Genomic DNA, 24,765 nt, shown 5'->3' with positions numbered 1-24,765 from the left:
GCATCAGTCCCTGATCAACCTATGGTGAATTAAAAAAAACCCAAAAAGGCAACAAAAGAAAAAGAAGTCCTGGACCTGAAAATTTGAGGGTCAGATCCAAAGGAGCTGAGACCCAGCCTACTTGTAAGGCTCTGTCTGAGCATCCAGAAGTCTTCTTCACATCTGATTATTTTTTAGCTGCAACCAAGCAGCAATTTCTCAGTGTAACTATAAACAGCGCAAGAAAATGAGTTAGTTTTTCCAGTGTTCTTGAACTTCATTGTTACCTCCAATTTGTTGAAAGTTAGATGGAGAAAAAGAAAGGACTCTTTATCAAGGAACTGGGTCACTTCTTAAGGGATGAATGAAGATCATCTGTTGCTAAGGATGCTGGCCTGCAGAGTACCCTGGGACCTCCTTCTGAAAGGGCCAAACTGCCCTGAAGGCAGATGTTGTTTCTGGGATTCTTGGACTGGAGTTGGTACTTCCTCACAACTCTAATGAAATGTGTGCACTCGGTTGGGGATGATCTGCATAGTGAACCGTGCAGTCTGAAGAGTCGGGAAACAGCGTACCTCACATGTGCATGTAAATGCGAAGTGTATTTATCGGGTATACTTAACGATGATTAAAACATGCAATTCCAACAATAATTATATTAATGCATTAAAAAGATGAACTAATGGCACCTTACCTGTAACAACCGTAGTCGCTGTTCATTGTTGAATCTCTCCACCGCAGCCCAGAACCACCGAATTACAATATGATTGTCATGATACCCTGTCGAACCAATCACAAAAGCCCGTATTACTTTGACTTCTCTACCTTAAGCCACCATGACACACTGACCAAAGACCCCTCCCCGACATATATCATCATCTTGGATTCTTTAAAGGCTGTTTATAATTTAAGAATAAGGAGAACACCGTAATTATGATTGTATGAGTGTGGAAAGTTGAATGAAAACAACACTGAGTGAAACCAAGAGGCCACCATTTCCTTTCAGCAGTCAGCAAATTAAGCTAGTGGAGAGAAGAACAGCAAATGAGTTATTTTAACCATGTCACTTCTGAAAAGTATAATTGCCGTTATTGGAAATGCTAACTCTTCTGGTCACTCATTTAAGAAATAATTTTTGTATATCACTATGCCAAACACCGCACTAAGCTTGGGGGTACAGTGGTAAAGAGGACGGACCCTCACAGGGCTTCCAGGAAAACACACGCTAGTCAAATAATTATACAAATTAATACATAACTGCAAACTATTTAAAACTACTAGTAATGTTCATATTTTTAAATCAAAATTTTTATTAATAAAAAAGTAGAATTTTACTATTTTAATTTCAACTAATGAATCCCAAATAATCGTCAACTTAAAAATTACTTTTATTCCATGCTCAAGTAGAATTTAATAAAATGCTAAAAGTATCATCCCACGGATGGATTAAGGAAGTAGTTTTGGATTCCAAATCTTTCCATGAAGAAAAATTAAGCTCACAGAGAAGGCTGGCGGAGATTAAAGTACAATTAGTGGTTCAAACCAATTCACTGACATATTCAGTGTGCATAAAGCTGCTCTAATTCTGAGTTAGAAGAAGTAAGCCCCAAACAGAAGGTGGCTAGTACTACTGTAATTTGAATTTTTCCTCACATGTTTCAGTGGTGGTAGGATCCTGGGGGGAATCCTTCCTTACTGTTTACCATTAAATTAGTCAGGCTTAGTGACCTTTGGAGAAGACAGGGATCCAGGTGAAGGACAAATACAACTGGATTGCACACGGTGATGCACGGGCCCCACACCCTCCCTGTGGCAAAGACTAGCTGTTTGCTCAATGTTGAGCAAACAGCTTTCTCATCTATAAAATAGTGCATTGGCTCTTTGCAGCTTTAACATTTTCTGACCTTATGAATCAACCTTTTTCTGCCTTTCCTTTATTCTTTGTGTCAAACCTTTTGGAGAAGGAGGAGCAGAAGTGTCTCATTGTAGCCTCTATAAACAGCTGCCTCATGGACATATGGCAGGTGGCTTAGAGCCACCTCTTCTCTCAGTGCCAACTAGCTATGTTAGCACACATGACAGCTGGGTGTCTTGTCCTCTTCCTGCTTCACCCCCCAGCACTCTCCTCCAACGGTTTCATGTAATAAGATTTATAATAATCATAGAAATAGGTGCTTGATTAGTTATAGACTGTGAATAAAAGTTTATGCTGTGTAAATAAAAAAATGGTTGATTCGATGAATAGCCTTGCTCTTAGACTCCCCTAGGATGGGGGAATTGAGCTTATAGTATTTATGGTAAGATGTAAGTTGTGTAGCATGTGGGAGAAATTGTGTTCTAGTTAGTGAAAGTAATTTGGTTAACCAAGTTATAATAACCAAGGCCATATATGGATTATATACATTGGGCCAACTGGAAAAGACTTATTATGGCAGTTGAACATGAGAAACAGCAGCAATGGAAGCTGCGATGTAATACTGCCTCTCAGAGAAGACAGGTGAGCAAAGGCAGCCTGCAGCTACAGCGATGAGTTGGGAGAGCCGAGCACCACACGCAAAAACAAAAGCAATATAGCAAATGTTATTTTTCACTCTGAACTTTTAAAATTGTTCTCTTTACATCTCTGTTTCAATTTGCAGATGAATGGAGAACCGATGAGCACTCAGTTTATTCTGCTAAATAAATGATTAACTCAATGACCTAATGTTTGTATTTTCACTCTCCCGAACTGTTGCTAACCTTTTACACTCTGTGTTAAAAAGCCAAAACCAAAACCAAAACCTAAATAAAAACAACTGTTGTTTGTCATGACTTTCCAAGGGCTTTATAACACAGCAATAAATTTCAGAACATGTATTCTTTCTTTGCTTACGATTATTAGATAAAACTTGAACTCTGGGTTACCATCAGGCCCCTTTCAAAGTATATTGACTCAGCAATCAAATTTAAATGGCTTTGGTCCCAGTTACGAATGGAGAACCTGTACTGATCTGTACAAAGGCTGGTCCTAAAGCTTCCCAACTGGTGAGGTGTCACGTGGTGCAGTTTCAAACGGCAGTTTCCTCTTTAGTTGAACTTAATGCTTAATGTAGAAGGGCTTGTTCAATGAACTTAAGTTTGAGAACCATGTCTTACTCCATTCATGTGTTTCAACTGTGAACTACAACTGCTAAGTAGTACAATTACATGGAGAAAAACTGGTTATTAGGACACGCAGAGGGCGTGCCTCTTCCAGTTTTAGAATGAAGGTAGAATACAGGTGGAGTTTGAGCTCCCTGGAGCTTTACTACCAACACCATAAAACAATTGATTAGTGTTCTCACGGTCACATTTCTTCACAAATAATTAAGCCTTATGACATCCTTCGAGAGTGTGTAAACAGCCCTTCCTCCCCTTGACAGATGGTACCTAGGAAAAGAAGGGAAGGCACCTTGCCCAAGGTCTCGAAGGAGACTGCACTGGACCTGTGATCAGAGGGCAACGTTTTTGCCTGTCCTGGATTCAGACCCGCCTGCTGCACCAGCTGCCTCCCTTTAACTTCACACTTAAAATATAGCCATGTACATATCAAATTTTACCTCCTCTATACTCCGTGTTGTTTCTCCAATCACTTAGGTCTATTTCTGCTGTGCCCGCAATGACCAGTTCTAGTTCTCTTGCGTCGAAAACGGATACCAGCCTGGCATCCACCACCTGTGGAATAAAGAGAATACAAGGCACGGCTCAAGAACCTGGATGAATCTCAGCTATAATTAAGCCTCACCAGAACAGAAGGGAACGAGGAGTTTGGGGGGTACTACGGCTATACTCTGTGTGGGCACTTCAACAACTCCAACTCTCTCCAAATACAAGATACTCTCAGTACACAGTTGATGCGATTTCCCTCAACAGAATTTTTATTTTATAATTGAGCACTGACTAATCCAGTTTGTTTTTCTCTTTTGAAAAAGATGTAGTGCTTCTACAGAAGAAGTCACGTGGAATACTTGTAACAGCCATTCAGACACTCAGATACCATCACTTCACGTATCAAGCATGAGGTTTGATATCCGTATCTAAGCATGAGTAAGACACATGACCTAAATGTGATCAGTAATCATTAAGTTGTCAAATGCTATTTGAATTCAGGCCATTTTGTTCCAGTAATCTCTCGTAACAGGGCATTAAGACTTTTGTGAATGTTCTTGAAACGTATAGGAAAACATTATTGGAGTTTCTAAGTGGAAAGAGTACCAGTAAGTACAGCAAAAGAAAGCTGGAAACACAGCACACATGTCAACTACAGTAAGATGGGCTGTGGCAGCGCTGACAGCAGACCGCAGAACCACACCCCTGCTGGCGGCCTTTACCTCGTAGAAGCCACGCACTAAGCTCTCCGTTTGCTGCACAACGCCCCTCTCGATCCTCCACTTCACCATCCTCTCGATGTACTCCTTCTTGTTCTTCTCTGTGACTGGGATATTGGCACCCCCTGGTTTTAGTTCTCGTTCGGTAATCTGGCACAAAGAAACAGAAGGACTGACCTTAACGCAATACCCTTGAGGTTGCAAGAACGCTGCTACCACAGGGAGGCCGTGGGAGCCAGTGCAGAGCCCAGGCTCACACCAAAGCTCAGGAAACCCTGGGCGCTGGGTTGATGCCTACAGGCCTCCGTGGTTAAAAAAGTACATACTCCAAGTGTGGAAGGTTAAGTTTTCAAAACCCTCACTAAACGACAGGATAAATGTTTTAAATGACAATAAATTGGCTCCAGACTCTGGCCCACTACCAGTTTAATATTTGACAAAAACATATTTTCATGAATTCCTTTAGGGTTCAGAATCAACCATGTACAGAAAGCCCCTATTTAAGTAAAGATTTACTTTAAGGAAACAGAATTACATTCAACTGAATGTTAAATTGAGAACTTCTTTTCCAAAATGCAGAACTCAGAAAAGCAGCCAAATATTAATGTCTAAATAAGAATATTACTCACAAACTACTATACAATTTCTGAAAGAAATCTTTTACGCAACCCTTCCATCAGCTTTGTGAAAAATTAATGTGTTTCAAACCTTCACCAAAATATTGCTTACTTCCCCTCAGCTTCAAAACAACCAATTTCTGTTCAGAAATATGAATGAGAGTTAAATACAAATGCCAATTAAGTAATTTAACATTCAATTTGGGGTAGAATGGGATTTTTCAAACCGTATTTTAGACAAGGCACACTCTAATGTCTTATATGGATATTTCAGTTGGAAATAAAAAGGTTGCTGACAACACACAGGTATCATAATCTGTACATGAGAACAGCTTAACCTGCAGCTGGCATTAGAATGGTCTTGGCCACCAAGATTATTGTAACTGTGCATAAACCTGGTTTAAACCGCCCAACAAGCCACAAACAAATAAGCATCTGATCTTGGCCACTAAGTTAATTCCTTGCCAACCAGCAGCCTTCAATTACCACACTCAGTCACCGGCTATGCGCAGACACAGACCTGCCCAAAGACTTCTTCGTTCACAGTGAACGTGAGGTCCAGGATGTCATGGATATCATTGTCTTTCATCCACTGCAGGCTCTGGTGGAATTCTTCATCAAGGTATTCTAAGTCGCTCAGGTCACACAGACTAAGATGCCAAACAGACAGAAATAAATATGTGGGCATGGCCAGGAGCAAACACCCAGAGCCATGAGGAAAGAAACGAAGAGTTAAAGACAAGAACCAGGTCAACTAAATAGGCCCTGATTTCTAAAATGTTCTTAGTCAAATTCAGTAACCAAATCAGCAAAGTAATTCAGAATTCGGTAGAAAATTCAAAAATCCTGGATATTTATGAAATGTCTTAGGAATCACTCTGTCTTTTCTTTCAAAGACAGAACGGGGGGGGGGGGGGCAAAGAGTGACAGCCATTGGCAAAGTCGCTCACGGTTAATGCCAGAGCAGGACCTGGAACTCGGTGTGACGACTGCATCCAGTATTCTTTTGGCTATGTCCTACTGTCTCATAGTACTGTTCTCCTAATTAGAAGTTCTTTGTATGTTTCCATACTATACTTTAACTGCCTCCCCCAAAGAACAGATATGATCCATGATCACGTATATCCCCTTTTTCTTCGTGATTCTTACTTTTCCCGTGACTCTGAAAACAATTATAATGGTTTTCTATAGTTCTCTCCTCTTTTTTTCTTGCTGAGTGAGGATCTACCTGAGGTGGAGTAACTATTAGGTAAATGAAAGGTGGTAACATTTGATTTGCTGTGGTTGTTTTGAAATTTCCTCCCATCAACCCAATTCAAAGGTCATTTTGTTTGGTTCAGTATAAACATCAAGTGCGTGCCAGATATCTTAACAGCTACTTCATAAACACTAATTGCCCTGAAGGAGATAATGGAGAGACAGGCACACAAATTGATAAGTTAATATAAGGTGATTAGTAATAGCCTAGGTGGGTAACACTTATCATTTGTGCAATTTTTAATAGGTATGTTACACTCCAATTAGAAAAAAGAAAAGGTAAATACAGAGAGCTCTCACAACAAACATGAAGGACCTTGAGATTCAGGAAAAGCTTTTGGTATCAATGACACCTATATTAAATTTTGCAGGGCATTTAAAAGCTAGAGAAGTAAAGGGGAATAGATGAAAAGGAGGACAAGGGCAAAGACAGAGGAGAAGAGCAGAAAAACATGAACAAACCACAAAGGCACGAAGTATACACAATACTCCAAGCCCATTAGCAGGACCAGAGAGTTAACCACAAGAGGATGTCCAGAGGATGAGGCTGGGAGCTGGGAGCAGGCCATTCTAAGGAGCTTGGTGATTCAGAGCTATTGGAAGGTTTTAAGATAGGGAGTAACACGATGAGATGTGAGCTGTGACTTCAAATTGTTTTTCTGGAAGTCGCAGTGTATAGTAATGATTACTTAGAACAAGGGAAGGTATGCTTGTTATTAAAGGGTGGAGACCAATTAATAGACTACCATAGTAATCTGGAAAAAATAAAATTTTTAATTAGGACACAGTTATAAAAGATGGAGAGGAGAAGATGAATTTAAAAATTATTTAGGAGGAAAACGTGGAAATTAGGAAATGGGTTTGTTGGGGGATATAAGGAAAGATATCGAAAATAGACATGGCAAATAAACTCACGTTGCAAACCAACTTTGATTAATTGTCAGTCTTGAGAGCTATTTGGAAAAATTCCTGAGGCCACAGCAAGTTGAGCAGGAAACAGTTCCACAAACAATTTGTGAACTCTGTCGTGGGGATGGGGAGGCAGGTGGGGAAGAGCAGGGCACGTGTTGCGTATTTACCATTCCTGTTTGAGGGCGATTCCCAATTTCTGACCAGAGGGACCTGAGAACACTGGGACCAGGAACTGTAACTGGGCACCCAGGAAAAGGCACATTTTTAGGTCAGGGGAAACTGGTGAGTCTTGTTTTCACCATGTTGATTTCTCACAGGGGGAGCCTGTGAGATACTCGGTGGAATGCTGACTGCTTGAGCCTACAATTCAAGGGAGATGAAAACTGGGAGCACAGATCTGCGAGGAAACAGGTGAAGAGATTTCCCCGTGAGAACACACAGAGTGAGAAAGGAGGAGGGCCAAGAACGGAAGCTTCAGGGACACTAAGGTTTAAGGAAAGATCAGAGAAGCCCACCAAGGAGACAAAAAGGCACAGGAGAACAGGGACAGGGCAGCACCATGGGTGTAAGACTCAGATACACGGGTGGGTGCTGGGGTGGTCAACAGGATGAAAGGCAGCAGGTGGTCCACTGAGATCTAAAAAATATTCTTTAAAAGCTTCCAGAGGTTACTGGTGGAGAGAAGCCAGCCACAGTGTGCAAGGGTGTGCCAACGGTTGGTACAGACTACTCCTACAGGGAGCTTAATGAGAAGATGAGAGATAAGACAATGCAATAGGAAGATAGACAACAAGCCAGGGGAACCACAGAAGAAGATGCCCAATTGCCCAGAACTTCATCTGCCCAGATATCAAAAGGGAAGATGGCCACCAAAGTCTTCCTACTGACCCTCTCAAGAGTCCACTAGAAACACCTTATCTTCTTTTGAGATCTAGGCTTCTGTTTTACAGACAACAGGTACATGGTCCCACTTAGGGAATGAGCTATACAGAACTAAGCACTCATTCTGTGCTTTCTCATTGCAAGTTTGAGCCACCGCCCCCAGAGACAGTTGCCTTCTCCTGTTCAGCCTTGCCAATTACCACTGATTACAGGACAGAAACTGTTTGCTTTATATTTTACAGTAATTGCAGTCTTCCATTGTGATAACAATGAAGAAAAGTTCTGTGAATGCTAATTGTTCACCTGTCATCATAAATTCCTGTCTTGCATACAGGGAGGTCTCAAGAAAAAGATAGGACTGCCCACCTCTAACAAACGAGCAAAATAAGATAGAAACAAAACAAAGGAGAATGACAATGTGAACCAAGAGTAAGCAGTTGAGAGTTTGCATAAAGCAAAATATAAAGCACAACTCATAACAGATAGGGGGCTATGAGTCACCCACACTAACCCACAACTATTCTATTAATAATCGGCATTAATACCACAGGAGTTCCAGTGCTCTATTTCAAGTACAATTGTTTTTAAGAAACATATGTTGCAACAAATGAGAATAAATTATTTGAATTACAACAAAACTAAGACATTGGGAGCAAAACAGAAACAAAGGGTCAGAAGCAGGAAAACCACAGTAATTATATTAGAAACTGCATTGGTTTCAGACATCTAAACCGCTCTTAAGTTTAATTAAAACAGATCTGAGATAGTAGGCAGATAAATGACATTGACCCTTTCTAATAAAGGACATGTTGCATTCTTACATGCTAATTCACAGGCAATAAAAATGCTCTTACATTCTGAGAAGAGCCTTATAGAAGGGCCGTGTGAAGAAGGCATCCAACAAATACTGGTGTATTAGTGCGAGCCCCAGGATCCTGCCACTGAACCGGAACCTGCGGAGGAAAAGCACGAGATCACTCACACGTCGGGGAGCAGTTTCTAAGTAGCTTGATTTGCTTTCTAGAATGCCTTCCAGCTCTTACCATCTAAGTGTCCAAGATTAATCACCTACTAGGTCCATGAGAGTTAGTGTGCGCTATAGGCTGTGTCTCCATTAGGCCAATAGTCACACCTACGCGTTGAAGAAATGTGCTTCGTTCCGATCACTTGGAGAGATACTGCTCCACCTTCTCCCATGTCAGTGATGTCTACCATGTAGCACCCCACACGGCCATAGGAATTCCCTGTGAGCATGTCAGTGAAATCTCCCCAAACCACTTCTAAGAGACTTTGACAAAATGAGACTGATGGTGGTGGAGGGAATGTTGTCTTCTAGTTTGTTTGCAACAATATCAGTAGGATTTCTCTAATACAAACATAGTAGTAATTCCCTTTTGAGAAAAAAATCCCACTCTTAGAGTGAAAATGTTCCTGCCCCTATTCTCTCTCAAATCCCAGTTCTGATGATGATCGTCACCGTGCAAGAATTATGCATGTGGACATTTGGGGGAGTTTCCTCATGGGGCATTCTGTTCTCTAAAATTTCAAAGCTCAAGTCTATTCTGAATCACTTTGGAAACTTTATTAAATGTACCTGTTATGACTGGATTCTCTGACTTGGGATGGACACTTATTTTCTCTTTCAAATGTACACAAGTTTCTAGCTCTCTGAAAATCTCATGCCTTCCAAGAGCATGAATCCACCCTGAGGCTGATAGTGGCCATTTGTAATTTCAACACCAGACAACCACCTCAGGATTAATGTCCCTCAGCTCTGTTTTCCTTTTTTTCCACTTATGTTAGCATAACAGCAATAGCTATAGTTGGGAAGACTCCAAACTGCAGCTAAACGGAAGTTAGTTTGAAAAATAAGTCTTAAAAGTTAATGCCCTCCACCCACCAATATTAACCTCATGACTCAAAGGAATTTTTTCATGACTCCTACTCTTGTTTTTTTTTTTTTTTTTTTTTGGTCACTATTAGTACAAATGAGCAGGAACAAGCAAACAGAGGCTATAAAAGCATTTAGTCTACACATGCCAGAATTTCTTTAAAATGTAAGGATGTTTGGGAAGAGTGCTGTTTGGGACTTTCAGAATAAATAATCCCCAGGCGGGAGGCCTGTACCAGTTTCCCCTGATCGTGTTCTGTGAGAAACTAGAAAGAGGGGCCATCCCTGGTCACAAACTTCAAAAGGCTGGTAGGCTAAGTGGCCTCTGCTATGACCTCACACCCCTGCCCTTCTGTCCTCAGCCACTCTAGGTCCCCCATTCTCTGTCCCTCCATCAGTGTCAGCCACTCCCCCATGGGCTGCTGCAGGAGCGGCCTGACCCCTGGTCCAGGGCTTCTGCCCACTCACCCTGACCCTGCCTCAGAGCTCAGGGATGCCCAAGGTGCAGAGAGGGATTTCGGGGATCCCACTTTCCTTCGATGAAACCTTTTGAATTCTACCAAGTTCACCTGAAATTAGTCTTATGAAACACAGTCTATTCTTAGCTCAGAGACTGCCTGTATATATAATTTGACAACAAAAAAAGGAGTCAAATGAGATGTTTAATTAAAATTTTAATTTTCTCAAGGGAAAAATATTAAAAATGTGGATTCCTATAAAAACTAATATAACAGAAATCAACAGAAGAAAAGTGTTAGGGAAAACATTACTTACCATTCATGATGATTGTCTACAAAAGCAGACATGGGACTTATTTGTACTGTATATGTGTCATTAGCTGAATATTCAAATAAGCCATAATATGGGTTAAAGAGTTCTCTGGATACCAGGAAGAAAAACTCTCTGGAAGGTCCACTGTAATCCAGCCTTTAAAAAAATCCACAAAAGAACAGCAGTTATTGTGTGTGTGTGTGTATTTATATTTATATTTATATTTATATTTATATATGTATCTCTCCTGGGCACATTTTCTACAGAGCTCGACTTTCTCTAGAACATTCATTAACAGTCTAACTGTTTACATTCCAGGACTGTCCAAAACAAACTGGACCATCGTCATTGTTAATCTCATCCATGTCTTGACCCAGAATAGTGAAATGGACATTTTATATGGAGCACATCCAAAAATAGGGTGACACATCAGATAATGGATACAATAGGCACTATGCTAGTAATTTGATTGTATAAATATGTATAAAGAGGTAAATATTTTTAATGTTTGGAGCGAGGTTATAAGGAGAGGAGTACAGTGAGAATGCTTTACTTAAAAAGGGCAAAACCTGAGGGCTTCAGCTACCTACTCCTACGGGACATGGAGTCCTCATGGATTTCTGAAACACTCTTAAGTGGGGGAGGAAAGACACTTTAGTGAATTGGTGAGAGGATATTACAGATACAAGACCCCCTAGGGAGATCAGAGTCAAAAAACAATAGAATGATAGGGTTCAAGTGAAAACTTTAAATTATAAAACACCAAGGAAAATTATAGACAAGAAAAATGAGGGTATCTAAAACTTCATAAGGAAAGAATTTGGAGAAGAGGCTGAAACTCTAGCACCTGACCGACAGTGTAAATTCCATTTTGATTACAAGGACATCAAGGTCAAAGTGAAGTATGAAAAATGACTATGTTAGGTTTGAGGAATGACAAGTGGCTGACAGTGCTGGGAGCAAAAAATGCAGTGAAGAGGAGTTCACAACAAGGCAGCCTGATGCACTAAAATGAAAATGAAAAACAGAAGGGATGTCGGCCCTCAGCTCAATGCTCACATGGAGGTTCAGAGAGGACGAGACGCTGAAGGGGGGATGAAAGCAGGGGCGTAGCTGGGGTGGTAGAATGTTTTAAGATGTTTGTTTCGTTTGTTCACTTCTTTTTTTCTGTAGGAATTTCCTCCATGGGCCTTACTGAATTTTTTTTTTAAAGGAAATCACCCGAGTCTTGCTCAGTGATGGGATTGTGTGATAGAGAAAAGAATCCTCTTACAGGTGGAAATGGAGTTGGGAGACTAGTAAGAAAAATGAAATGACTTATGTGTCTGAGTTGAGAGCTTAACAGAATGTACTTAGAACAGACTTCAGCCATTCACGTACTACTTTCTGAATTTTTGCCATATCTGAATATATATGTACTGTTATTTACTTAATATTTTAATTAAATCAACTTTAAATTCACTTGCTTTTTCAATGCAGCCTTGTTTCACACAATATTTATGAAATTATGATTTTAGCTTTAGTTTTTCCTAATACACATGAAAAGAAATGCATAAATATTTAAATGGAAGATATCAGTCTATGAATACCTAACACCATCTCACACAGCACCAGTCCACACTACATTTTGGGAGATACAAGTATGAACTGCCAGGAACCTACATGTGCAGAAAATGTAAACATACCAGACTCTCATGCCCAAAGCGGCCTTCAGGTGACATGATGGGCAGCTTAATAAAACGTGGCTAGCAGGTGGCCACCAGGATCGGTGGCACTGTGCTCAGATTTACCCTGGGGACTCCCAAAGCAGCACTCTGGCTGCCTCCCAGGTGCCAGGACGCAGACCACAGCTCCTCGTGCTAAGACCAAGGCAGCCTCCGGTAGCTCTCAACCACTGTCCTGATTTGATCTCTGACGCCACCAAGAACAAGCAGAGTACCTCTTCCACTTGAATGTTCTTCACATACTTAGAGGCTTTCTTTCAACAAATACCCAAGTGCCTACTGTGTTCTGGGTACTAATCTCGATGCTAAAGATTTATGCCTTTTTGAAAAGTCATTTTCTGAAAGAGCTCTTCTGTGTAGCAGTTTCCGTATCCCTGGTCTCTTCCTCTCCCTGCTGCCTCCCCTGCTCCTGCACACGGCCACTTCTTCCATCTCCTCTCAAGGAAGGGTTGGGAATCCCTCTGCTCTGGACACCCTCCAGTCTGTCAAAGTCTGACCTGAGGCGTGGTGTCTAAGGCTGGTGACAGCCCTTCGAGGTGCGGTCTTGTCAGCATGGAGCTTAGAAAGGGCTCATGCCCTCTCTTCCTGGACACCATTCTCCATAATGCAGCTTAAAACCACCCTGCTTGTGCGGCAGCCACTTTGTTGACTCATCCTGAGCTAGTCATCAGCTGGAACCTTTCACCTGTACTGCTTCAACCCAGGACTCTCCATCCTGTCTGCCGGCCACTGTACCTTTTTAAAACCTAAGCACTAGACTTTACATTCTTTCCCACCAAAATTCACTTTATGAGATTCAGTCCATGATTCCAGTCTATTCAGATCCCGGTGGAGGCAAAACATCTCTCTAAGTTTCCTATCCATAGTGGATTCCATCAGCAGGTCCTGTGTCTTTCCAGAAACAGAGAGGGCCAGTGGGCAAAGGCAGCTGAGCAGCCGGTTTGTCTACACCCTCACTGTATGGAGAAGGTGCAGGCTGAAGGACATCAATGAAAGCCGAAGCGAGGTATCCGGGCCTTAATGCAGGCTTCCTGACTGTGGGCTGAATGCTCATTACTCCTCACAGCCTACCCTCAGTACATTTCAACTGTTCAAGACTAAAAAAAAAAATGCTGCTTATAGAGCAGGACTGGAAAACTATGGCCTGCAGGCCAAATCTGGTCCATCTCCTGAGTTTGTAAATAAAGTTTTATTGGCACATAGCCTTACCCATTTGTTTATGTGTTCTCCATCTGTGGCTGCTTTTGTAGTAAGATGGCAGAGTTGAGTGTTGGGATGGACAATGCATGGCCTGCAAAGCCTAAATTATTTACTATCTAGCCTTTTTCTGTACAAGCTTGCCAAGCTCTGTTACAGGAGAAAGTGGGAGGAAAATGCTGCTTTATTAAAATACCTGACTTACTATACATCCTTTTCCTTAGTGAACAACACTTCAAGGAAATATAAAATGACTGCAATACCATAGGGCGTATGTCTCCTCAGGGCGTGGTTGTAACTGAGTGCGAGAGCAGGAATGAGCGATCCGGGCTTTGCAGGGGACTCAGACACAACCCAGGCACACAGTGGTGAAGGGCACAGTTGAAACACGGACCAAATACTTTATGGGGTCGCTATTCTCACAAAGGGATAACCTATATATGTAAAATGGCTTTTTTAGCTGCTTGAAATTCACCTGTGGTATTCAGTTAGAAATAGATTTTGTTTGAGCTGCAACTCTCTGTCACATTATTAATAACAATGAACTCACCAGAGTGTGTTATAATTATCTATTTGTGTGTCTGCCTCCTCTGTAAACACATGTAGCTTGTATCCATACTGAGGGCAGGGACTATGTCGTTCTGATTTTTGTGTCTCAAGTACTTAGCCTAATGCAGTAGGTGCTCAATATATGCTGCCGAATCAATGAGTGGAGCTCCCTAAAGAAAGTCAACATAATTTGCACAGTCAGTTGGCATCTAGCTCAGTGAATCATTTTGCACAGGCTTTCCTTCAAGTGGCATATTGACTCAATGACATTAACAGGCTATGCCAATCCTTTACTCCATTTGCAAATATTGTCACAAGGCGCTTAGAGAACCTGGTGTTCGTCATTTTCAGGTACAATGCCACCTAATATGGTAGCATATGTTAAAACAACAAAGGTGGACCTGATGGATTGGTTCCTTGATTATGATAATAGCTGGCTCTGGCTAACAATAACATGAATGTTCCCTGAGGAGTTAAGCTGAAAAGTAAAACTCCTTCCCCGCCCCCCTCAAAGAGAAAACAAAACTAACAGTTCCTCTAGGAGGAAAATGTATCTTCCTCAACTGGGCAGGTGTTTGCCGTTTTTTTAACTCTAGTAGCACTGATGAGGTCAATCTAACACCAAGACAGTTTCTTAAGCTTGACTTGATTACAATCCAAAACTCTCCCAGAGCAGGTTGTAGGTTACAAATTACATGTGTCTCCCTAATCCAGTAAGACATGTCCCAGCAGAGCACCTCGTGCATGTGCTTCCTGTGATGTCTTAGCAACCTCGTCCATATAAATAGTTAATATGACTCATATCACAGGATCATTTGTTACATTCCTGTTTTGCCAGTTAGGTTGGTTCCACAGCTAAAGACTTGGCACTGAACGCAGAAACTCTGGACAACGGGTGTGTAGCCACACAACAGCTGCATGGGAGGGCATTTCCGAATAAGCACAGATGTCCTTAGGGTGCCAGTGCAGTTCTGAGCCCCGAGAAGTGCTGATGGAGCAATTTAAACACCATCACGTTGACAGGCGGACACCGCCCGACTTGTCGGTGGCAACCAATATTTGTTAAATTACTTTCATTCTCCTGTTCTTTATGTTCAAGTAAAAATTGCTGAAAACAAAGTATTCCAATGGAAGCAGAGTATGAAATGAAAGACGATGGCATGGGGAAGTCACACCATCATTTCCTACAAGTTCTGTGGAAGACAGAAAGCTCTGCTCTCTTACAAGCCGGGCCAGACACACGTGGCCTATGCGCCCGCTGATTCACCCTCACGTATTTATAGCAGCAAGGCATCAGCTCTCCAGCTACTTAAGAAGGCGTCGTGGGTGAGTAAGGAATTTTGTGAGCAATTTATAAGGCAGGCAAAGTTTTACCCGGTGACACCATGCCTAAGCCCAGATACAGAAGCACCTTCTTCAGCAAGGTCTGGGTTATTTTGGTTATTCTGCAAATGCCTCTTTGGGGAAGAAAACAAGCAGCATCATTAAGCTGAAACTTTACAGACTTCTGAGAAACAAAGGTCAAGCTCAGAACCCACACAACTTCTAAGAAGGATTACACCAGTCCGATGCAAGAGCTGCTGGTTATTTTAGAAGCATGGACACAAGACTTTCAGATCTCATCCTCCCTGGCTGCGTTTATTTGCCTGTCTGAGGAGCAAGGTCACAGACACAGCTCATCTGTCCTTAACCCCTAAGCTAAAACTGTTTGCACACATCTCCTCCCTAGTCCAAGGGTGGCTTTGCAAGACAGGTGATTGACGTCATATAGATGGCACCTTACATATAATGAACTCATTCTTTCTTAAAGAAAGGAGCCTTTTACAGACAGAGTCCTCGGTGGAAGAAAAAGAGGTGAGGCAATCGCAGTGTAAACATCCTCTCTCCACCAAGGCCATTGTTTCCTTGCTGTCTAGGGTACTATAAAGTTAATGGCCCAGGATGTCTTATCAGAACACAATAGTGCACCTTGCTGACTTCGGACACCATGCAGCCTTAGTTGCTAGGACTTTTAATTGGGAAGAAACTGACACACTGGAGGCTATTGGTACTCCACTGGCCCCCTTCCTCAAGAAGCAACTTCTAGGCAGACAGAGGCCAGCCCAACAGAAGCCAACGATGGCATGCAATTCCTCACCACATTCTGTCGAGATGACTCAGTTTCCAGTTTGCCACGGCTGTTGACAGCCACTCCTCCCCACTTTGCAAGACCAGATAACCAAATTACAGTGGGGGTGGAAACTTGAATGATGAGAACAAAACCTCCAGCTCTGACCAAATTAAATCACTGTGGTTTGCTTAGAAACTGCTTACTTTTGATAAAAAGCCAAGTATAACATGAAGCATTATTTTAGTGAGAAGCATTAATAGGTCTAGGATTATTCTTGTATTTATATTAATTAATATAGACATCACCAGTATTCTGTGATTAATTCTACCTCACATGGAATTTGTAGTTAATGTTTCTGACTATAAATTTTTCCATCATTTTTCTTGCCTCAGCTATTTCATTTCAGAAACAGTCTATATGTAGGGTTTCAGACCTATGCAAAGAAACAGCTTAAAGCTGAGCTAAAGTCTCTCTGTGAATCTGCTAGTTCACACCTTTTTGGAGTGCAGGCAACTGCATTATTCTTTTTTTAAAATTTCTATTGAATTCACCAGGCTGGCACTGGTTAATAAAATTATATAGACTTCAAGTGTACAGTTCTATAATGCAATATCTGTATGTTGTGTCGTGTGTTCACCACCCCAAGTCAAGTCTCCTTCTGTCAACATTTGTACCCCTTTACCCTCTTCCACCTCCCACCCCCTTTCCCTCTGGCAATCACCATACTGTTGTCTGTGTCTTTGAGGGATTTTTCTTTGCTAATCCCTTCAATTTTTTTCACCCAGCCCCCAAACCCCCTCCCCTCTGACAGCTGTCAATCTGTTCTCCTCATAGAAACAATCTATGAGGTTGTTTCTATTTTATTTGTTAGTTCATTTTGTTCATTAGATTCCACATATCAGTGAAATCATATGGTAGTTGTCTTTCTCTGATTGGCTTATAATACTCTTCAGGTCTATCCATGCTATTACAAAAGGTAAGATTTCCTTCTTTTTTTTGGCTGAGCAATACTCCATTATATGAATGTACCACAGCTTTTTATCCATTCATTTACTGATGGGCATTTGGGTTGTTTCCAAACCTTGGTTATTGTAAATAGTGCTGCAATGAACATAGGGGTGCATATATTCTTTTGAATTAGTGTTTTGGGTTTCTTCAGATATATTTCTATAAGTGGAATCACTGGGTCATGAGGCAATCCTATTTTAAATTTTTCTAGGTATCTCCATATTGCTTTCCACAGTGGCTGCACCAATCTCCATTCCCAACAGTAGTGCACTAGGGTTCCTTTTCTCCACATCCTCGCCAGCACTTGTTTGTTGATTTATTGACAATAGCCATTCTGACAGGTGTGAGGTGATTATCTTGTTGTGGTTTTAATTTGCATCTCTGTAATGATTAGTGATGTTGAACATTTTTTCATATGTCTATTGGCCATCTGTATGTCCTCTTTGGAGAAGTGTCTATTTGGGTCTTTTGCCCATTTTTAAATTGAATTGTTTGGTTCTTTGGTGTTGAGTTGTGTAAATTCTTTATAAATTTTGGATATTAACCATTTATCAGATGTATCATTGGTGAATCTATTCTCCCATTCAGTGAGTTTCCTTTGCTATGCAAAATTTTTTTGTTTGATGTAGTCCCATTTGTTTCTATTTTCATTTCTCTTGCCCAAGGAGACATAGCAGAAAAAATGTTGCTATGTGAAATGTCCGAGGTTTTACTATGTTTTCTTCTAAGATTTTTATGGTCTTGAGTCTTGCATTTAAGTTTATAATCCACTTTGAGTTTACTCTTGTGTATGGTGTAAGATGGTGGTCTAATTTCACTTTTTGTACATATCCCTCCAATTGTCCAACATTTATTGAATAGACTACCTTTGTCCCATTGTATGTTCTTGCCTTCTCCATCAAATATTAATTGACCATTAAGGTATGGGTTTTTTTCTTTCAGGGCTCTATTCTATTTCATTATCTATGTGTGTGTTTTTATGCCAGTACCATGATGTTTTGATGACTATGGCCTAGTAGTATAGTTTAATATTAGGCAGTATGATTCCTCCAACATTGTTCTTCTTTCTCAAGACTGCTGTGGCTATTTGGGGTCTTTTGTGGTTCCAATATAAGTTTTTGGAATATTTGCTCTAGTTCTGTGAAATATGCCATTGGTATCTTGACAGGAATTGCACTGAATCTATAGATTGCTTTGGGTTGTATGGATATTTTTAAAAAAGATTTTTATTTATTTATTTTTATAGAGAGGGAAGAGGAGGGAGCAAAACATTAATCTGTTGGCTCTCATATGCATCCCAACCAGGGACCGAAGCTGCAACCCAGGCACATGCCCTGACTGATAATCAAACCTGTGATCTTCATCTTTGCAGGATGTCACTCAGCCAACTGAGCCACACCAGTCAGGGAGGGCAGTATGGATATTTTAATGATGTTAATCCTTCCTATCTATGAACATAGTATATTCTTCTACTTGTTTGTACTGTCTTCAATTTCTTCAGTGTCTTATAATTTTCCAAGTACAGGTTTTTCACATCCTTGGTTAAAGTTATTCCTAGATAGTTTATTTTTGATGCCATTGTAAATTGGGATTGTTTTCTTAGTTTCCCTTTCTGATAGTTCACTACTGGTGTATAAAAATGCAACTGATTTCTGGACATTTATTGTGTATCCTGCTACTTTACTGAATTCATTGATCAGTTCTAGCAGCTTTTTGTTGGAATCTTTAGGATTCTCTAACAGATACATTATTCTGAAAAATAAATACCTTTCTCTACATACCCCAGCTAATACATTATAAATAAAGATCTTGATTATGACAAGTAGAAAAATATGATCAGTGAGATGGTATTAATAAGAATTGCAAGTGTTTTTCATCATAGATAATATAACATTGACATTAGCAACATAAAATATTCTGTATGTAGCAATACATCTACTAATTTGGAGTTTCCAGAGAAATAACTCTATCCATGTATTTACTTTACTAACCTCAAGTGCAGAAGAAATTGCCTTGGTAGCAGTCAGTTGTTAGATAACATGGAAATAAGAAAAGTCATTCAAGGAATCATTTCCTAAATCTCTTCAAATCCTTACTATATGCTTTCTTTTAACACATGTTTTATTTTAGAATAGTTTTTGATATACAGAAAAGTTTTAAAGATAGTATGAGGAATTCTTGTATCCCTCACACTGAGTTTCTTATTAATATCCTACATTAGTATAGATGTTACAATTAGTGATCCAATACGGATACATTATTTTTAACTAAAACCCATACTTTATTCAGATTTCCTTAGTATTTTACCTAATAGTCCTTTTCTGTCCCAGGATCCCATCCCAAATGCTGTACTATATTTAATTGCTATGTTGCCCTAGGTTCCTCTTGGCTGTGACAGTTTCTCAGACTCCTCTAATTTTTGGTGACCTTGACAGTTCTAAGGAGTACTGAACAGGTATCTTGTAGGATGCCACTCAATTTGGATTTGTCTGATGTTTTTCTCACCACCAAACTGACATTATGGGTTTTTTGGGAGAAAAACTGAAGAAAGGAAACTGCCATTTTCATCGCTCCTATCAAGGGTACATACTCTCAACAAGCTATATCCCTGTTGACTTTAACCTTGATCCCCTGGCTGAGTGTCTGTCAGGCATCTCCACTGTAGGCTTCTTCACTGTACTGCACTCTCTGGAAGAAAGTCAGTACGTACAACCCACAATGAGTAGGGAATTGCACTAAATTCCTTGGAAATCTACACAGATGGTTTGTCTATTCTCCTCTATTTATTTATTCAATAGTGTATTTATTTGAGTATAGAGATTTATTTTATACCTCAGGCTACAATTCAATACTACTTTATTTATTTTTTTGTTGTTCAAATTACTCCAGTTTCGACCATTGGGAGTGCTTTCAGTTGGCTCCATGCCCCTTTGACATTGACCTCTTGAGCACTTCTTTACTCTCTGGCGCTACAGGATCCTTTGGGCTTCTTCTTGTGCTCTTTCTGTCCCAGTCCTAGAGTCAGGCACTGCTTCAAGGAGCTACTTCCTTTTATTGAAGAATGATATTAGAAACCAAGATCTGGGCACTACTGGCGTATGTTTTTAAATACCTTTTACCAGAGCTGGACATGAAGAATTTACCAAATGACACATTTCAAGGGCACCAAAATTAATGAAGGGAAAGTGACAGAAAACTTCAAGCTCCATTTTTATCATTCCATTGAAAAACTTAGGCAGCTTTTCACTTGGGGTATTTATTATAATCCAGAAAGAAATATTCTGGTCTTTAAGTTTACTGCAATACAATGAATGTATTTGAGAAGGTGACAAAGGCTGAAATAGTGTCTTAATTTTATGTTGTTTTTAGGTTTCTATTTTCCAGCAAGTATACTGTGTTAATCTTTGAAAACAGTATATGTATTCTCAATGCCTAGTAGCAAAATAAAGCCTGTATCTAATAATCGGCAGTATGATAGAGCCATGAGGCCAGAAATTATCTAGCCCTACTCCAGCTTCAGTAAGCCATATGACCTCATTAAGAAATCATTTCAGATGATTGAAGCCACACCTCAAAGTATCCTCACACTTATTTTCCTCTGGGGCTATAGGTAGGAGGCAGGTGATAGAAGCAAGAAGCATTTGGAAATCAGTGGCAATCAAATGTGGAGCTATCAAGCCCCACTCAGCCTGGGCCTCCTCCTGGGAACAGATGTCATCAGTCCAGATCATAGGGAGACCACATTAGGATGATCAAACACGATAAGCATCTGTTCCACTCAAACGTAAGTTCTAGAGCTCCCAAAGACTCTTCCCTACACCTCTGAGATCTCAACAATCTGTGGTCCAACAAGCAGGAAGGCAGCTGGACTTCTCTCGGAGGAGAAGCATCCTCATTGAGACCAGACTAATTAGGGCAGGAAATACTTAGCATCCCATGCATACCTGTGATTAGGTTAAAAACATTTGTCTTTATTTTCAATTGTGCACCTGCATCTTTAAGCCAATTACCATCAGCTAGAGGTCCATTAAGGCACGCCAGTAACGAAAGGCTGAAGTCTCAGGCAAGCTTCTGTTCAACTTTGCCACACTATATTTTTTTCCCATGTCATGTTTTTCTTTAACCTACTCATAGCTGGGAGACTATAAAATGGTATACGTGAAGAGCAGAAGTTATCAGGCACCACTGAAATGATGAAAAGAAGCATCGGTAGGAAAAAAAATTCAGACAGACCAGAGTTCAGGAATCTTGCCTCCCTCCCAGTGGTGGTCCAAAAGTGCTGAGCGAAAGACAGACCTTGTTGTGACTCTCAATCTCAGTTTGCTGTTATCTGGTTCCGTCAGCACATGCAAGTTGTTTTATGCTCTGGAGCCTCCGGTTCATGGGCCATATGCCGAATGGTTAAACTTTTTGGATGTTGCTACTGTGATTCCATACGATCCCATAATCTAGCACAGTTTATTCCTGGGCGTGACTGAGAGGGGTGGTGTTGACATAGGCCAAATCAACAGAACAAGAAGACAACCAGAGTTCCTTCCGGCCATTGTGCGACATTTTTAAAGTCTAGTGGTAGCTGGGTTACATAGAAGGTACTGAAACTCAAAACCCTCACCTGAAATGAAGAAAGAGGAAGGGGTCTGGGAGAGACGAGAGCTGTCATCTTCTTGAATATTATATAACAGCTGTCACGTCTCGTTGGGTGCAATAAACACTGTGGGAGTCTTCACTCCATTTCCTAACCCTTACCTCTATGAACACACTCACAGAAGAGTTGCAGCGGGTTGGAGACCTTTGATTACACCAGGTAATTATTTTGGCAGGTATGCTGCCATGCCAAAAAGAGAGAAAAACTGGGGTCAGAGAAATAACAACCGAGACCCAAGAATTTCTGCTGTGGGGGCTTCCTGGTAGAACAGCAGGATTCTAATTCGTGACTCTGAAACTGAGTTTATTTAACATATGAAGCACGTTCTACTCTGCACCCCAGTGTAGATGAACAAGATCACAGAAGCTAATACGATTGCATTTAGGAATGATTGCATTCCTTGGTTTTTTAACTCCAAGTCCCCTTTTCCCTTTAAGAGAGAATTAGAGAAGAAACCAAACCAAACTCTGCTATCAAAAATGATCTACGGTTACAAGTCTTTAGCAAAGAATTTCTATGCCAAATGATTTAAAAACCAGAGAAAGCCTTTTAAAAGCAAGCTGAGTGGTTGCAGTGCATGAGAACGGCATTTCCTGCCAGAAGGATTTCCTGTTTCAGGCAACCGCAGCGAGGATGTGGTGAAACATCCGCCCTGCAGTCACAGCCTGTGCTCTGCAGGCCACTTCTCCTGCTACTCACCCTTCCTCCCCAACGAATGTGACGTACAGCTTATTTCGCTGCAGATCTTTTCGGGAGTAGCCCATGATCTGATTAAAAGCATCTTCGAGTAAATGATCTCTTCTGATAATTAACCTGTCCAAAAAGAGACAATGTGAAAAGTACAGATTATTTCCTAATCCTTATCTTTCTAGAACTGGGGCTTGCCATTTCATTTGCATTTACCATAATTAACTAGGCAAGAAGGAGTGACTTAATGTCATTGCTATCTGCCGCAGAGGATACATTTGTCTTCAACTCATAACAGCCTTGACAACTGTTACCTAAGAGAATCATTGGTAAAGAGCACCCCACCTATCACCTGCGAAACAATCCGAGAGGCCTTTCTGAATGGTCAAACCAATTTATCCAAGGAGGTTATGAAACATCCCAGGCACACCACTTTTGTTTAGTCAAAGAACAACCCTGTGAGGTCATGTTTGAAGCCTGAATGCACCTAGGCAAGGAATTCAATTACTAGGTGCCTAGAGAGATGACCGGGAGAACAAGGGGTAAAAAAAAAAAATCTCAGTGTCCTCCAAAGCAGAGGAGTTTATAATTGTGCTTAATTTAATTTTTAAATTAAGTGAATCTTGAGATTCCCTAAGTCACAGATACTAATGACCAACACTTGTGGCCAATTAATCCACTTGTCATAATGATGAAGACACCCTTCAGCAGCTGTCAGTTTGCCTTTGGTGGAAACAGTCATTGAAAGAGAGATAATATGGAGGCCAAAGGATGAAAGCTTGACCATCAAGGCCTTTGGAGGAGAAGCGTCAGGGAGGTAAAGCTCTGAGGAATGGTGTTTGGGCAGGCAGATGTGCTTTGAGGGTGATGAAAGTGGAACCTGTGGTTTTAATCGAGCAAGCCCTCCGTGCGTGGGGCGGAGAGCTGTGGGGGTGGGGGGCTGGTCCCCGGACCTTCTCTTGGGCACCCTGGAACACGACGATCCCGCAGTAGAGACCCCCTCCTCTGTCCTCTCTTGGGTGGCACAGTGATCTCTAGTGGGGGTATGGCACAAGGGTGGAGGTGGGGATGAAGGGGGCCGGAGGGGTAAGTAGAAAATGAAAATAATCCTAACCACACATCATGATAATGTTTCAATTTCCCCATTTAGGTGGAGGTGGATCAAGGCAGGCAGACACAACATTCGTGACATGCTCCGTTGGACAAGAGAAGTTTATTGCACAGAATGCAACAGCACTGAGCACGGCTCCTACAGGCAGGGCAGGGCAGGAGACAGTGGTGTGCAAGACCGCACGTTGTGACAGCCTTACATCTAACAAATACACTCTCAGCCAACAATGGTGGTTTTCAGGAGAAATAAATGAATCAGCTTTAATTTTTCCTAGTATTTTTTACATGTGTGGTAGTTTCTTTACCATTTGTTTTAAAACCTTAAGCTTAATTGGGTTTAATTCCAGAATCCTGTTCTTTAGAGTGCTGCAATTTGCAGATACCAAAATAATTATGCCAAGTAAAACGAAGATGGTTGTCCCAAATCACAGTCCATTTCTACATTCCCAAGTGCGTCCCATCCCTCCACCATCTACAAATCCCGAGGTTTGTTTCACTTGGACTTACTTTAATTTCCCTGGGCCTTGTCCATATCCTTTAGTCTCTAACTTCCTGTAGAAGTTCCTTAGTTTGGCTTCAAAGTCCCGCTTGTAAGGGGCTGGAGCCCGGGCATTGGCACGCTGCGTACCTACAGCAACCACAAAAAGAAGAGGGTGTGGACTTGTGCAATGTCCTGATGTTCATAGCATCATCATGAGAAAATAATCACCGGGGAGCTGAGACTTGAGAGTTCACAAGTAAAAGGAGGCAATACATTTAGTTACTGCAGCTTTCGACTGTCCAAGTAAGAGACTAAACCAGGGCTTAACCAGGGTCTTAGGAGATGTCTTCTTTGTGGCATCTTGGTTGAAAAGAACAATGCTGTTCCAATCGTTACAATGGTGCCACACGTTAGTCACATATGTTCCCCTTTTCAGTCCAGACTAATGAGTCAAATGGAGTTACTCATGTCTAATGGTGACTGTTGAGGGTGGAATAGCTTTGCTTGCTGCTGAGGTGATATCATGGCAATTAAACAGGAAGTTACAATGTGAAAAGTATGTGGTGTATAAAGCAAGAGTAGTGAGTTTCCAGACTTTA

At 41.1% G+C, this 24,765-nt stretch overlaps 1 protein-coding gene across 3 annotated transcripts in view; it reads right to left on the bottom strand.

Annotated features, from left to right (window-relative positions):
- Positions 1 to 24,765, bottom strand: part of HECW2 (HECT, C2 and WW domain containing E3 ubiquitin protein ligase 2) — a 353,554-nt gene that overhangs the window by 16,589 nt on the left and 312,200 nt on the right. For all 3 annotated transcript variants that reach the window (XM_028508950.1, XM_028508951.2, XM_036023148.1), the window contains 8 exons: positions 24,193 to 24,313; positions 22,588 to 22,701; positions 10,659 to 10,811; positions 8,848 to 8,946; positions 5,463 to 5,592; positions 4,329 to 4,475; positions 3,558 to 3,672; positions 674 to 759 (listed from right to left, as the gene is read on the bottom strand). In XM_028508950.1, the coding sequence (XP_028364751.1) occupies positions 674 to 759; positions 3,558 to 3,672; positions 4,329 to 4,475; positions 5,463 to 5,592; positions 8,848 to 8,946; positions 10,659 to 10,811; positions 22,588 to 22,701; positions 24,193 to 24,313 (965 nt within the window). The remainder of the gene's footprint in view (positions 1 to 673; positions 760 to 3,557; positions 3,673 to 4,328; positions 4,476 to 5,462; positions 5,593 to 8,847; positions 8,947 to 10,658; positions 10,812 to 22,587; positions 22,702 to 24,192; positions 24,314 to 24,765) is intronic.

Source organism: Phyllostomus discolor, chromosome 4 (genome assembly GCF_004126475.2).
Source record: "Phyllostomus discolor isolate MPI-MPIP mPhyDis1 chromosome 4, mPhyDis1.pri.v3, whole genome shotgun sequence".
In the NCBI taxonomy this organism is placed as follows: Eukaryota; Metazoa; Chordata; class Mammalia; order Chiroptera; family Phyllostomidae; genus Phyllostomus; species Phyllostomus discolor.
This window is presented reverse-complemented; position numbering and strand designations above follow the sequence as displayed.